The sequence below is a fragment of the Poecilia mexicana genome, unplaced genomic scaffold, assembly GCF_051168715.1.
Source record: "Poecilia mexicana isolate PSO_F unplaced genomic scaffold, ASM5116871v1 scaffold_8, whole genome shotgun sequence".
NCBI classification, from domain to species: domain Eukaryota; kingdom Metazoa; phylum Chordata; class Actinopteri; order Cyprinodontiformes; family Poeciliidae; genus Poecilia; species Poecilia mexicana.
Window position 1 is genome coordinate 12,766,635 of NW_028263377.1, and position 13,857 is coordinate 12,780,491.

Here is a 13,857-nt window from a genome sequence, read left to right on the forward strand (position 1 = left end):
CCATTCCTGATGCCACTTTTGGTAGGTTCTGACGAATGCAGGCTGTGACCGTTCTGCTTTAATTATAGAGATGCTATGACTCACCTCTCAAAGTTTAGCCTATGTCAAATTGGTTCATATCAGTCATTAAACCACCCACATACTGACAGCTGTCCAATTAACGTGTTACAGGTCTGTTTTTAGTCGTCAAAATATTATTGCTAAGGTTTTTAAAAAGAAAAAAAAATTGCTTGGGGCAAGAAACTGTGCACTTATTGAACAAATTGGCAAAAGTTTTATTGTATTTTTAAAGAAGGGTACTGCAGAGAACAGACATGCTTAAAATGTTTAAATATTTACTTTTGTTCATCACAAATAATGCTAAAACAACACATTTTCAATAAATTACAAATGAAAATGCAATTAATACAAAACAAGTAATAATAAAATAAGTGGCTGTCTTGCTAAAGACACTTTTCAAAATGGTTCTTTTCTAAAAATTATATATATATATTTTTAAATTTGGTATTGGGTTTCAACTAATCTATAGCAGCAGGTTTTGTCATAGCAATGTAACCTGATGTATTTCTCCCTATAAATGAAGTAAGTTCACTGTAGAGAAAATGTAGAGTCTGTTTTGTTTGACTATTTAATTCTACACCTATGGCAAGATTTTGTGAACAAGCAACATTCATATATATTTGTAGGGATTTAAAAATATATATATTTTACACCAAGGGTAAAATGAAACAGACACAGGCACACTAGGTTTTTTTTTTTTTTTTTTTTGTGTGTGTGTGTGTTTGTTTGTTTATTTGTGTGTGTTTTATTTTTTATTGATATTGTTTTTATTTTTAAAGCAAGAAAAACAATTTTCATACAAAAGAACAATTAACGAAACAGGAAACGAGTAGAAAATACATAAAAGGTATCAAAATTGTAAAAACAAATCAGACTATCCAATAGAAACATAAGACCTAATCTATCTTCGCAGATTATTTAAATATAAAACACAACGCACCTTCTGTGGGATCATGACAGACTTTCTATAACATACGATGTCGTTAAAAGTTCTGCTCTAAATCGTGACTCCCTGCTCTTCTGGCTCCGGTATGAATGAGGGGCGTGTCCATGCGTAAATGAATGGAACACATCAGCGCCATCGTCACGCAGTCGTCGTCGCGGAAGGATATTTTACACAGAAGGTTGCTGCTCCGGGATGTAGAACAGGGAAAACCTTTACGGTGTAGGAATACACAGGAGCTACATTTTGTCTTTAGCAGGTGCACAACGTAGATTATGTCAGTAATGAGAAGCGAGTGATAAGCATATGATATGTTTTTTCCCCCCATATTCAACAACAGAACGTATTTTAAGCATAACCCGAATCCCTGTCTTTTCTCCAGGACAATGCCACGGTAAGTAAAGTGAATCGGCTGTTTTACGTTCTATGCAACTAGCACAAAGCTAAATGTAGCATGTATGGCTAGCATCTGGAGACTCCGAGAGTACGTAAGAACGCCATTCTCTGAATTGTTTTGAATTCTATGGATGGGAAAGTGAGCGTTTTTACTGCAATAATAGTTTTATTTGGTCTTTTACATCCGCGGACAAATGTCAACGCGGATAAAATAGGTTGCATAGGAAAATGTAGTACATTGTTATCGGCTGCACCTGACGTCAGCTGTGGCTTGACGTAACGGTAATTTGTCAGCTGACAAACTACATTAAAACCACAATAATAAACAACAGCAGTACTTGCACTGTCTGTTTCATCTGCATCTTGTATATATATATAACTTGGGTCTCTTATCGCTTAGATGTCATTATTCCAGTATGATACTTTTTAGGAGCTAAAACGACGCAAGCTTCAGAGATATTAATCAGCAGATTAATATCTCTGCTTTCTGTAAATGAGTGACTTCACAATGCGCTTTTGATTTGATCACGATCTCGAGGAAATGGCAAACAACAGCATTTTGTGACACGTGTCTTAATGAGGAAAAATGAGTCACCAGTGTTTGGGTTACTATGAGGAACAACTGGAGGCGGTGTTCGGAATCGCAGTGGTGGTTTTTGCTGGGCATGGTTTCAGGGCAACACAAAACTCTTTGATCAGCGTGAGTTTGCAGTGTCGCTGTTAAAAGCTGTTGTTCTCGGCGTGCTAATTGAAAACCAGGATGTTGGTCATTGCTGCTGGTGTGGCAAAGTGTTTGTCTACTTTCTGCAAACATCGCAGAGCAAAGCCACACCTATTGAAGCAGAGTTTGTTCTTGTGTTTACAGTAGTAAATGATACAGCTTCGCATAATGGCAAGTCATAGTTTTACTTCTTTGAGAGAAGATCGCGTTTGAGCTAGTCAATAAATAGTCATTTTTGACCCCAGTCAGTGTTCCTTGGCTGCCTACAGTGCTGATTGTAATCAGAAATAAATAATGCATGTAAATATACACAAATGTACACAGTGTACTTGAAACTCTCTTTTCAGCATATGCATTACGTTTGGCACGATGAGATTTTCAAAGTTAAACTCGATTAAAAATACCACAGTTACAGCAGTGGTACACAAACTAACATTTAGGAAATTGTTCACTATTTGATTTTGGTTCACAGAAGCAAAGTAAACACCTGAATATAGTGGCTCTCATTGTCATTGTGCAGAATATTCTTTGTTTTTGCCATTCTGGTATTCATAGAGTGGAATCTGGAGCATATCTAAAACCACTATTAACCTGCAGTGTTTAGTAGTTTGGGTTATCTCCTCAGGTAGCCAAATTGCAGTCGACGTCTTAACAGACATACCACTTAGTGAGGTGCAGTAACTTTCCATCTGCAATGATGTCCTCATTGCAGTATTTACCAATATTATTGCCACCACATTTTCTTATGTCATGCAGCCCTAGCATGATACTATGTCTTGTGAAAATATCAAAAGGACAAGAAATATGTTAATATACTTCTGGTTAGCCCATTTGGACATTAGTGATGAATGCAATAAGACAACTGTGAATTGTTTACAGCCAAGTCTTTCTTTGTTATGAGAGGTTAAGTTATGTGTGTAAATGGCTTTCTTTGTGCAACAGTTTGCAGGAAGCGTTTTACAAAGTTCACTGGCATGTGATTAAACCGGTAATGTTGTAAGGAAGTGTCTACACTTCTCTTATCCCCTAGAGTTGCACACAGAGCTTCCCTGAAAGTACTTGGCCATCCTCCCAACCTCAAATTGATTTCTTAAGTCTTATATCCCCCTTCAAGTGCTGCGTGCCGGCTGCTAGAATGACTCATTCTGCCATGGAGTTTGCATCGTGGTGAATTTCTTCTACAGGTTACGGTTTTGAATGTTGCTTCTTTAGTTTTTGCTCGGATTCAAAATGACGTTCCTTCACAAAGCTGTTCAATCGAAATAGGAGAGGAATTTATTTTCCCACAACGGTAAAATGCTTGGGGTGGATGGACAGGATTTCAAGTTTGTTGATGTCAAAGACTCATGGTAAGCGACTTTTGGTACAGAAAACTGTAATTTGCAGTAGTGTATTTGATTTGCGCATTTTCTATTTTTACTGTTTTTTTTTGGTTCTTGTTAAATTTCAATTGTACAATAATGGACTGTTTCATATTCAAATTCATTCAGGTTTTTCAATAGGAGCCTTGGTGCAAAACCAAAGCCACTCTGAATTGTCCTTGACTCATACTAATATAGAAATTATTCTCACGCATTATTAAATGTAGATATGTGTAGAAAACATAACAAAACATGAACCTATTCCTCTTGGTTGCTGAATAGGACAGAAATAGACAAGATGTCAGCAGATTTGAATTGGCTGCACATGATCTGACTGTAAGGACTTTTCTACACTAACAATTAGTTTTTGTAGTTTTGATTCTACTGCAGCATACTGTAGCGATAAGAACTATTAATTATTGGCAACATGTTTTATCTTGTGTGGAAATGCTCTTTCACATGATTGTTGTCTAATTTTTGATAGCTTTTTTATTTAGTGCTGTTAAAAATACACGATAAATTAATTTTCAATCTGTTTTCTTCCCCAGTTGTTCCACAGACTGACAGTCACCTGATGTCTCTTCTCTGGATGGTCCTTTGTCTCTCTCCGTGACCTCAGTTAATCAACAAAATGTCTGGTAATTAGTTCCAGCAATTTTTTTTTAAAATAACTAATTTATTGAATGCATTGGTCTATACTAGCCTTTTTACTTGTGTCAAAGGATGTTTCTCACGTTGACTTATTTTTTTCCCCCCTCACTGTGTTAGGTACTTACACACCAGCACCTGGCGGATCTTTTTCTGCCCTCACCCCGAGCATGTGGCCTCAAGATATTTTGGCCAAGTATCATCAAGTGAGAATCTGATTTAATTTTAGCTGGTGAAATTGGTTGATGAAATTATTTTCTAAGTCAACAAGATGGCATTACAAGCGAGGACGTCTCCAAAATATGCTTTAATGTTAGATCAATTACTTGTTTTAGTAACTGAAGCCAAAATGATGGTCCGGTGTAAGTAGTTTCTTATTGTAAGACGAGAGATGATGACTAAAGTGAAACACGTAAAGCATACCCTAATTTTCACTTGAACAGATATGTTTGTGGACAGTGTTTTGATAGTTTGGCGGTTTAACTTGCACATTTTGAGTTCTTTTACACAAAGCATAATAGATTTTTCAGAGGGAATCTCGTGCGGATTAACAAATCGCTTCCCTATGAATCTGTTCCGGTTCAGCAGTTCTCAGTCCGATTCGGTTTTGTTTTGAAGAAACGACTGGCAAAAATGCAAACAGTAATTCAAATGATGTGTTACTATATGGTATTTTTCTTTAATTAAATGATGTGTGGAGTTTATTGCAGTAACATAAACTGTTTATTCGTTAAAGAATGTAATCTTTGTGTGTCGTTCGGATGCATCTTGTGTAAGGCATGCCTAATATGTCACTATGTCGTCTCTACAGAAAGATCCTGCAGAGCAGCCTGACCAACAGTATGATGAGTTTGGCTTCAGGATAGATGTGGAAGGTATTTTCACACATAAAACACAACCACAAGCATTTGTCCTTTAATCCTCTTTTTATGAACATAACTGGTAAAATTCCCCACATATAAACGAAGAAGAATGACGTCTTTGTATCTCAGTATAAAGACTACACATACCGAGTTCATGTGATCGCAGAGTCATTTTTCACTATTTCTTTTCCTCATCCTAATAGCTGAAGGCATGTTTTGTGCTGCCTCTAGCACCATGTTTAACCGTCAGTGTTGCAGCTGCAGAGATGTGTTGGTACAGACAGTGCTTTCTGTCACAATTACTGGTTGCTCAAAGTTAATGCAATTTCTCTAAATGTTTCCAAGCCGTGCTTTTTCTCTTACCGTTACCAGAACAATACTGGTGCTGCTTTTTCTTACTTTAATTACCTATTTTTATCAGTGCTGAATAAGTCGGGCTTTTGTACTTCTTCAATTAATTCTTATTTTTTTTCTTATTTTACGGGGAAACATATTTATTAGTATCATTATGGTTACCTTTCACAGCACTAGCGTGCTCAGTGCTTTTCTTATCTTTGGGAGATTTTGTTGTACAGCTTTTTCATATTTGGTTAATATCTGCTGCAATTTTCTTTTGTATTACTTCTTTTTGTTTTGTCTGAATCATTCTTATTTACAAAAGTACTTCCTAGTGTTAACATTACTGGAAAGGCTAGCCTTGCTAAATTTTCACATTTTCCTCTCCTTTAAGATGATGGAGAGCCCAAGATCAAGTTGGGCACAGAGGGTTCACCCCAGCGTGAAGACCCCCAGCAGAGGCTTCGCTGGCAAGCCCACTTGGAGTTCACCCATAACCACACGGTGGGGGATCTGACCTGGGATCTCATCGATCCCGTCCTTCCTCAGTCAGAGCGTCTGCGTTCTTTGGTCCTTGGTGGGATACCTCACAGCATGAGGCCCCAGGTAGATGTGTTTGCTGATTTGACTAAACATGGGACAGAAAGAGCTTTTCCTATTCTTAATGGTGTAGATTTTAATGCTAATAAATAACCTCTAATTTTCTTCAATTATTTAGTTATGGATGCGTCTGTCTGGAGCACTGCAAAAGAAGAGGACCTCAGAGATTTCCTACAAAGAAATTGTCAAGAATAGCTCTAATGATGACACCAGCACAGCTAAGCAGGTGAAATCTCCAACAGTATTTAAGTTCACTGAATGCTTCACACCCTAAATTATTAGAGGTGTGCTGATCGATCGGTCACCGATCATAATCGGGCCGATTTTCGTGAAAAAGTGCATGATCGGTGATCGGCGATCATTGGCTCTTGTTGCCGATACCGATCATCTCATTTCCAGCCTGCCTGTGCAGCTGGTCTCCTCTTTCCTTCACACTGCGCAAACGCGCAGCAACAAATCCAAACCGATGTGTAACTATAACGCACTGAGTGAATGGGGAAGTTTGCGTGTTGCGGCGGAAAATTGAAGCACGTCAAAATGCATCAACACAACGAAGCTAATACGACATAAAAACAATGCCATACTTGACGGAGATTGGCTACATCGAGGCTCACTGCAGTAAAAAAGACATAAGGAGGATCAGACAGCAGGTAAAGCAGCGCACAGCTACAAACACTCACCCGGATTAGCATGACGGTCAGAAAGCTAAACAAATAACCCGCAAAATTATTTAAGTCTTCGAGCTGCGATGTCAGACGCTGGTTCTGCTCTCGCTGTTGAACCGCTGCTACGCTACAGGTAGTAATATTTCACAGACGGAGCTTCGCTTCTGCTCCACCTGGTAGTGACTCTCACACCGAACCTCTGCTTAAAGCTGCAGCATCTAACTTAAAAAAAAAAAATTTACATACGTATTAAAACTTTCGCTGTCCTAACATGAGACAGATAATCTCTAAAAAAATAATCGATCTCCTCCCTGCTCTGCATAATTACTCCGCTCAGTCAGAAACAGCCAATCAGAACTAGCAGTAATCAGCTAGCCGCCATGCTAACAGGAAGTTTTCATTCAGTAACTCTGGATTGTTTATTGTAATGGAACCTGTTTTTGCCTTTGAATGTTAAGTTTTATACTTGAATTTTTTTGGCAATGTTGAGAGGTTTTATTTTGGCTCTTTGCATTATTTAGCCTCTTCAGAGCCTTCATATGTTATCAGTCTGTTAAAGATAGTATTACCAATAGCAGTACAATTTGCACAATGCCTGTTTTGTTTAGTTTTATTCTTGAAAAAAGTTATTAAAAACAAGTTTTTGTCTAAACTAAGGTGAATTCATGGTTCCTTTTTCCACATAATGTAACCGGTAGTGTTTATGATAAAAAAAATAATAATAATCTGTATCGGTGATCGGCCCTCATGGGTGATCGGTATCGGTATCAGGAGGAAAAAACCTGATTGGCACATCTCTATAAATTATGTGTAATTTGATTTATATCATTATAAATTACTCTTTCTGTTTGTAAATCCCGTTTGTGTTGATGAGGAAAAATGTTGGAATATAAATTTATAAGTTGGGTATTTTTTTAAAATGATAAACTCTGCCTTCCAGATAGAAAAGGATCTGTTACGGACCATGCCAACCAATGCATGTTTCAGCACTCTGAACAGCGTGGGAGTCCCAAGACTGAGGCGGGTACTGAGAGGTCTGGCATGGCTCTACCCAGATATCGGGTACTGTCAGGGCACTGGCATGGTGAGAACATATAATATCACTTCCTTAACTGCACATTTACACAATTTCGATTTTTTTTCTTATTTAGTTTTTGGCCTCTTTGTTGCTTCATTTCATAAATGTCTTGTTCATCCAGGTCATTTCCTGCCTGCTGCTCTTCCTGGAGGAGGAGGACGCTCTGTGGATGATGTGTGCTTTGATCGAAGACCTCCTTCCTCCGTCCTACTTCTCCTCCACACTCCTGGGGGTTCAAACAGATCAGAGGGTTCTGCGGCAGCTCACCGTTCAATACCTCCCCGCCCTGGACCGCCTCCTCCAAGAGCATGACATAGGTTAAAAACCGAAGATGAATTCTATATTTGGTTTATTGTCTTCCGTATTAGATGTAGTATTTAACGAGTTCACGTTGTGCTCGTCTTTCTTTTCCATGCAGAGTTGTCGCTAATCACATTGCACTGGTTCCTGACATCATTTGCCAGTGTGGTGGACATCCGTCTGCTTCTGAGGATCTGGGATCTGTTGTTTTATCAGGGCTCGGTGGTGCTCTTCCAGATCACACTGGGCATGCTCAAAATTAAGGTAGGGACACTACACTTTCCTCAGTCTCAACACGTTCCCCCCCATCCCACTAAATTAGAAAAACATGTGTGCATAGTTGGAACTCTTTCCAAGTATTCTCACCGACGTCTAAAATGAGTTTACATTATTAAGCATTATTCTTACTGAATTTTACTTTGACTCTAGGAGGAAGAGCTCGTAGCGTCAGAAAACTCTGCGTCCATTTTTAACACTCTGTCAGACCTGCCAAGTCAGTTAAAAGACGGGCCTGCAGTTCTTGGAGAGGCTATGCGGATAGCTGGGACGCTATCCCAGGAAACTTTGGAGGCTCATCGTCACAAGCACCTGGCCTATATTCTTAACGAACAGGCGCAGCTCAACAATGGAAACAATTCCACACTCAGTACCAATCTCAACAAGGTTTGTTGTATGCTGACACCTGCCTGAATGTCAGGCTTGTTGACCATCTGGTTAAGGTCTTTCTGTTTTTTGTGAATATTTTAGGTGGTGAGGAGACAGTCCCTGCGCAGGAAATCCACCCTGACCTCTCTGCTGTTTGGGGAGGATGAAGCCGATGCCCTGAAATCCAAAAACATCAAGCAGACAGAGTTGGTTGCTGCTCTAAGGGAGGCTATAACTCGTACTGCGGAGCACTTCCACTGTCTTGACCCACGGCATTCCAGCACTGTAGGTCCAAACGTTGCTTTGCACTTATAAACTTTCACCTTGTTATTCGAATAACAAAGTGTGTGAAGAACCCCATCACTCTTTGTCCTTTCCTCTCCAGGATCTGACGCCAGACTACTCCATGGAGAGCCACCAGAGAGACCACGAAAACTTCCTCGTGGTGTCTCGTAACAGACGGAGACGAGCAAAGGCTCTGCTGGATTTCGAACGTCACGACGACGATGAATTGGGCTTCAGGAAGAACGACATCATCACCGTGAGTTACACTAAGACGCACACTACCGTTTACGATGCATAAACGCATCCTTTGCACTTACTCCCCCTCATCTGTCTGTGTTAGATCATTTCACAAAAAGACGAGCACTGTTGGGTCGGCGAGCTCAACGGCCTGAGAGGTGTGTGCTCTTTATTACTTCATCATTAAACATTACGTTGCTAATTTGTTTTCACATCCATTATTTATTTTCTACCTCGTGAGATAGGTTGGTTTCCAGCCAAGTTTGTGGAAATTCTGGATGAAAGAAGTAAGGAGGTAAGCTATCAGATGCAGAAGCCTATGCACAATATGCACACAGCTTTGGACATCTGTTCCTTTGAATATTCTACCAACTGGTGCACCTGCCTGTGTCCAGTACTCATTAGCAGGTGACGACTCTGTGACGGAGGCAGTGACTGACCTGGTCAGAGGAACCCTGTGTCCTGCCCTGAAGGCCATCTTTCAGCATGGATTAAAAAAGCCCTCTATACTTGGAGGACCTTGTCACCCATGGTTATTCATAGAGGAGGTAGTTTTTTTTTTGGTTATTATTATTATTATGGCCTCATAAATGAAATGGCTTTTGTCAGGTTCAAAATAGAAATGCATTATTCTACCTAATGTGCTTTTCCTCAGGCAGCTAGTAGGGAGGTGGAGAGAGACTTCAATTCTGTCTACTCTAGACTTGTGCTTTGTAAAACATACAGGTAAATGCAATCTTTTTTTTTTTTTTCATTTTTTGATAAATCGATCTATACTAAATGAATATTTTTCCAACAGAAAAAGCCAGCCTTCTTATTTGGTGCACCCCCCCAGCATAACATTCTTACATCTTTTTATGCAAAATTTCTGAGAAGTATTTATTGTCATGTTGTAAAATTATTCAAATTAAATTAATTTAGATATTCATAGAATCATAATGTGATTAAAATTGAAGGAATGTACATTTATTTGAGCGTGGTTTGCATGTTGACAAACGTAAGGAGCCAGTAAGTCAAAGGTTAGGCTACAAACGGGTAACGATTGCAGCACAGAGTCGGTATCTGCAGCTTCTACACCACTCTGCTGCTGCTGTTAGGAAACTTATAGAGCATCCAGACCTACATTTATAATTCAGTACCAGAGATCACTTCTGAAAAACTTCTATACAATGGTTCACTGGGCAGGAATCAGACACCCCATTCGTCATGTTTGTTTTGAAATGGCACAGACACACACATTGCTGTTGGCTATAGAGAGAGAGAGAGAGAGACGCACTGCCCATACAGCACTGTAAAGGAAAGTTGCAACTACTGTTAAAAACTGTAAGATGTAAAAAGATGAAGTTTTAAACATGGTTTGTCAACTGAATATAGTCATGGATTTTTAAAGTCTGTAAATCATTAGATCAGTAAAACATTCCTCATTTTTACTTACTAATTTGCAGTTGCAACATTGTCGAGGGTCCTGCCCTTCTTTGCATACTAAGTGTAATATGTAGCAGGAGTGCGTCAGAATATTAATTTGTCATCCCACTTGTTATGGATGCATCAAGTCACCGTCTCTGTTGTTTACTAGGTTAGATGAAGATGGGAAAGTGCTAACACCTGAGGAGTTGCTGTACAGAGTGAGTGTACAAAACGGTCCAAAAGAAGTGACTTTAATTTTAATCTAATGAAGAAGTCATTTTTTCTATGTTTATCTTTTTTAAACCCGTTCTTTTTTTTCTAGGCAGTGCAGGCTGTAAACATGAGCCACGACTCTGTACACGCTCAGATGGATGTCAAGTTCAGATCTCTCGTGTGTGTTGGCCTAAAGTGAGTTTTCTCACAAACGCACACATGTTTACCAAAAGTTTCACATATTAACTTCAAGAAATGTAGATGATACTTGGTTCCTAACTTTGCATCTCTCTCTAGTGAACAGGTTCTCCATCTGTGGTTGGAGGTGTTGTGCTCCAGCATGGCTGCTGTAGAAAAATGGTATCATCCGTGGTCCTTCCTGCGCAGTCCTGGTTGGGTGCAGATCAAGTGTGAGCTCAGGTATTAAGATGGGCGACAGGAAACCAAAATATTAAATAAAAACTGTATGTGTAGTAAGCTCATGCCTCTGCCCACACTTTTCACTCTGTAATTTGCATGTTTGCCATGCAATATAAGTGTTAATTTGCGTTTGTTGGACAGATTGTCATACTTGACAAAAATGAATATTGTTAAATATGCTGTTTTCAATTTACTTTGCTTCTGATTTCCATTTGGGCCAAATTAAAACTCCTGGAAAGGCAGCATTGCTTGAGTTTTAATTGAACTCTCCCCTCTGTAAGAGGAAGTTTTGCACCAGTTCAAATACTGTTCAGCATGTGGGTAATGGAGTTAAAACCTTCAAAATGGAAACTTATTGACACTACAAGCCCATGGTGTTGAAATAAAACATACTTTTGTTTCTGCGTCCTCAGGGTCCTGTCAAAATTTGCCTTCAGTCTCTCTCAAGACAGTGAGCTCCCTGAAAAGAAAGTGGTGAGTAAAAGACATGGTGATAACATAGCAGCAAAATCAATCTGATTGTCAGAACAGCCTGTTGAGGAGAGACAACCTTGACGATGTCGTACCATTTCAGAAATCTGCTATTCTGAAAGCAGAAGTTATGGATGTGCTGGTTCAGCATCACCTCTTTAGTTGGGATCTCTAGGTAACCTGAGTGAGACTGTGGTTGCTGTAAAACTGACTACGATTAGTTATTTAGTTGAAGCCAATTCACGGTTTCTGCTCCAAACACAAAACCTCCCACACTGACTCAACAGTGCCCCTTTATTTCTGCTTCAGGTTTTATCCCTAACCTTAGACTTTCTCATCCACAGAAAAATCTGCCAGATAAAACATAAGAAATGTATATATTTTGAAGAAATGTCAATTTCTGCAGATCTTCATAAGCGTACACAGTCAAACCCCCAACATCACCCTAAACGTTTTCCTTAACTTCATCCACAGAGTTGCAGATACCATGAATTGAAACTAAAACAGCTTTTTTCTAATATCTCATGTTCAAATATTTCTGTGGAAATCTACAACTAACCCTCTTCCTTCCCCCCCCCTCATCATATTTTGACGTTTATCTTCCTCCCTCCCCTTTTAGTAGTTAAAATTAGAATTAGACAATGCATATTTTTGTAAAACTAACTTGATTATTTTTGAACACTACCGTAAGGGGGGAAAAAAAAAAAAGCAACCACTGATATTCCTAATAACGCAAAAAAGCATTCATGCCGTTTCAACTTCAGATTTTGACACTTTACAAACTCAAACCTGAAAACGATTTTCCTTTTTTCTGTATCTAATTGTTTTGTTTTAACGTCTTTTAGGAGAAAGAGCAGAAGCCACTGAAGGAAGGAGTGCAGGATATGCTGGTGAAACATCACCTCTTTAGCTGGGACATTGACGGCTGAATGCACAGCAGAACATCTGGTTTACCCTGTGCGCTGCATCTTCGTATTATGCTGGTGTAGATTCTCGGCCATTCAGGACATAACAATCCAAAGTTGTTGAGCAGAGAGCAGCTGGACTTCTTTGTTTTTTTTTTTTACCTTTCGCCAAAAGACTTCTTCAGTTGTGAAGATGGTTGGAAGCAACATTCTCATAAGTGGTAGTCGGAGGAATCTCACGTTGCTTCCAAACTTGCTTAGAAGTGAAGAAGCCTTTTTGGTGAGAGGTGAAAACGACTTTTAAGAATCTAAAGAAATCCAGTTGCTTTCTACTCTACACTAGGGATTGCATCTTGGTGTTTCCGATGTATTTTCAGCTTCTAATTGCAGTCCATACCTTGGACAATTCTTTGTTAAAGTGGCACAGCCACTTCAGATGTGCTCTCACCCTGAGAGTCATGGGCACTAAATGCACCAAAGTAATGACTGAAACCCCAGCAATGTCCATTTGGTTTGTAAAGACTAAAGTTTGGTGCATACTTTATTTTTTATTTCTGTCCCGTTTTCAATGTTTTGCCACCAGAGCTAAAAAAAATATGTCTAGAAGCTGAACATTCCTGTCGTACAGAATAATCTGTACTGCTATGCTGTATTATTTCATGAACACTACTTTGTGCATGAATTGTAAGTGCACATTCAACACTGTTTTAACATGATCCTCAGTTCTTCATCCTGCTGTAAACTCGTATATTTTAGGACCAAAAAAAAAGGAACATTCCTAACCATGGGGCTGTAAAGATATAGACTATTTTTGCGAAGAATGTTACTTTCCTCAACTCTCTGAAATTCATTCCATGTCATGTTGCACATGCCAAGAAAAGCCTTTCAGATGGTGATCATGAGCTGTGTGTCTGCTACCATGATAGGGGTAGGAAAAATGCACTTATGGTGCATTTAATGTGTAGAGAGTAGCTACTTTTTGTGTTACATCAATATGTGTTACATTAAAACACCTATATGATCAAAATGTTGATGGTTTTTATTTCTCTGTAGCAACAGTTTTCGACTACTTTAATTTGTAAAAGCATTAAGGGAACTGTTTCTTACTGCACACGTAAAAAAAAAATGAATTGATTGCTGAAAATGTCAACATGATTGTTGCCATAGAACCGTAGCTTGAGCACTATGAACCTGAGGTCTACGCAGAGATGTTAACGTTCCCATATTTAAATGCACAGAAGAAACGTCAAAGCTTAAACTTTGGGGGAAATATGTCTGGTTTACGTTTTAAAGATGAAATAAA

The 13,857-nt window shown here is 39.0% G+C and overlaps 1 protein-coding gene and 1 long non-coding RNA gene across 3 annotated transcripts in view; one reads left to right on the forward strand and one right to left on the reverse strand.

Moving 5' to 3' along the window:
• The window catches only part of LOC148157999 (uncharacterized), a 146,250-nt gene that overhangs the window by 124,411 nt on the left and 7,982 nt on the right, over positions 1-13,857 (reverse strand). The window lies entirely within an intron of this gene.
• Positions 1,127-13,581, forward strand: sgsm3 (small G protein signaling modulator 3). 2 transcript variants are annotated; one of them, XM_015010838.2, is made up of 21 exons: positions 1,127-1,397; positions 4,030-4,119; positions 4,250-4,335; positions 4,941-5,004; positions 5,723-5,934; positions 6,047-6,154; positions 7,534-7,677; positions 7,793-7,988; positions 8,090-8,235; positions 8,401-8,634; positions 8,719-8,901; positions 9,002-9,157; positions 9,242-9,296; positions 9,384-9,433; positions 9,534-9,686; positions 9,794-9,864; positions 10,715-10,763; positions 10,868-10,953; positions 11,056-11,178; positions 11,592-11,652; positions 12,495-13,581. In XM_015010838.2, exons 2-21 carry the CDS (start codon positions 4,113-4,115, stop codon positions 12,576-12,578), a joined length of 2,268 nt encoding a protein of 755 aa, XP_014866324.2. In that variant the 5' UTR covers positions 1,127-1,397; positions 4,030-4,112; the 3' UTR covers positions 12,579-13,581. The 2 variants fall into 2 exon arrangements, with proteins under 2 accessions (XP_014866324.2, XP_014866332.2); XM_015010846.2 differs by lacking the exon at positions 1,127-1,397 and adding an exon at positions 3,011-3,469.

What these genes read in the sequence shown, in the direction of transcription:
- sgsm3 (XM_015010838.2), top strand. An exon ending in ACACCAGCACAGCTAAGCAG is followed by an intron (nt 6,155 to 7,533) that starts GTGAAATCTCCA and finishes TCTGCCTTCCAG; the next exon opens with ATAGAAAAGGATCTGTTACG. An exon ending in TCAGTACCAATCTCAACAAG is followed by an intron (nt 8,635 to 8,718) that starts GTTTGTTGTATG and finishes TGAATATTTTAG; the next exon opens with GTGGTGAGGAGACAGTCCCT.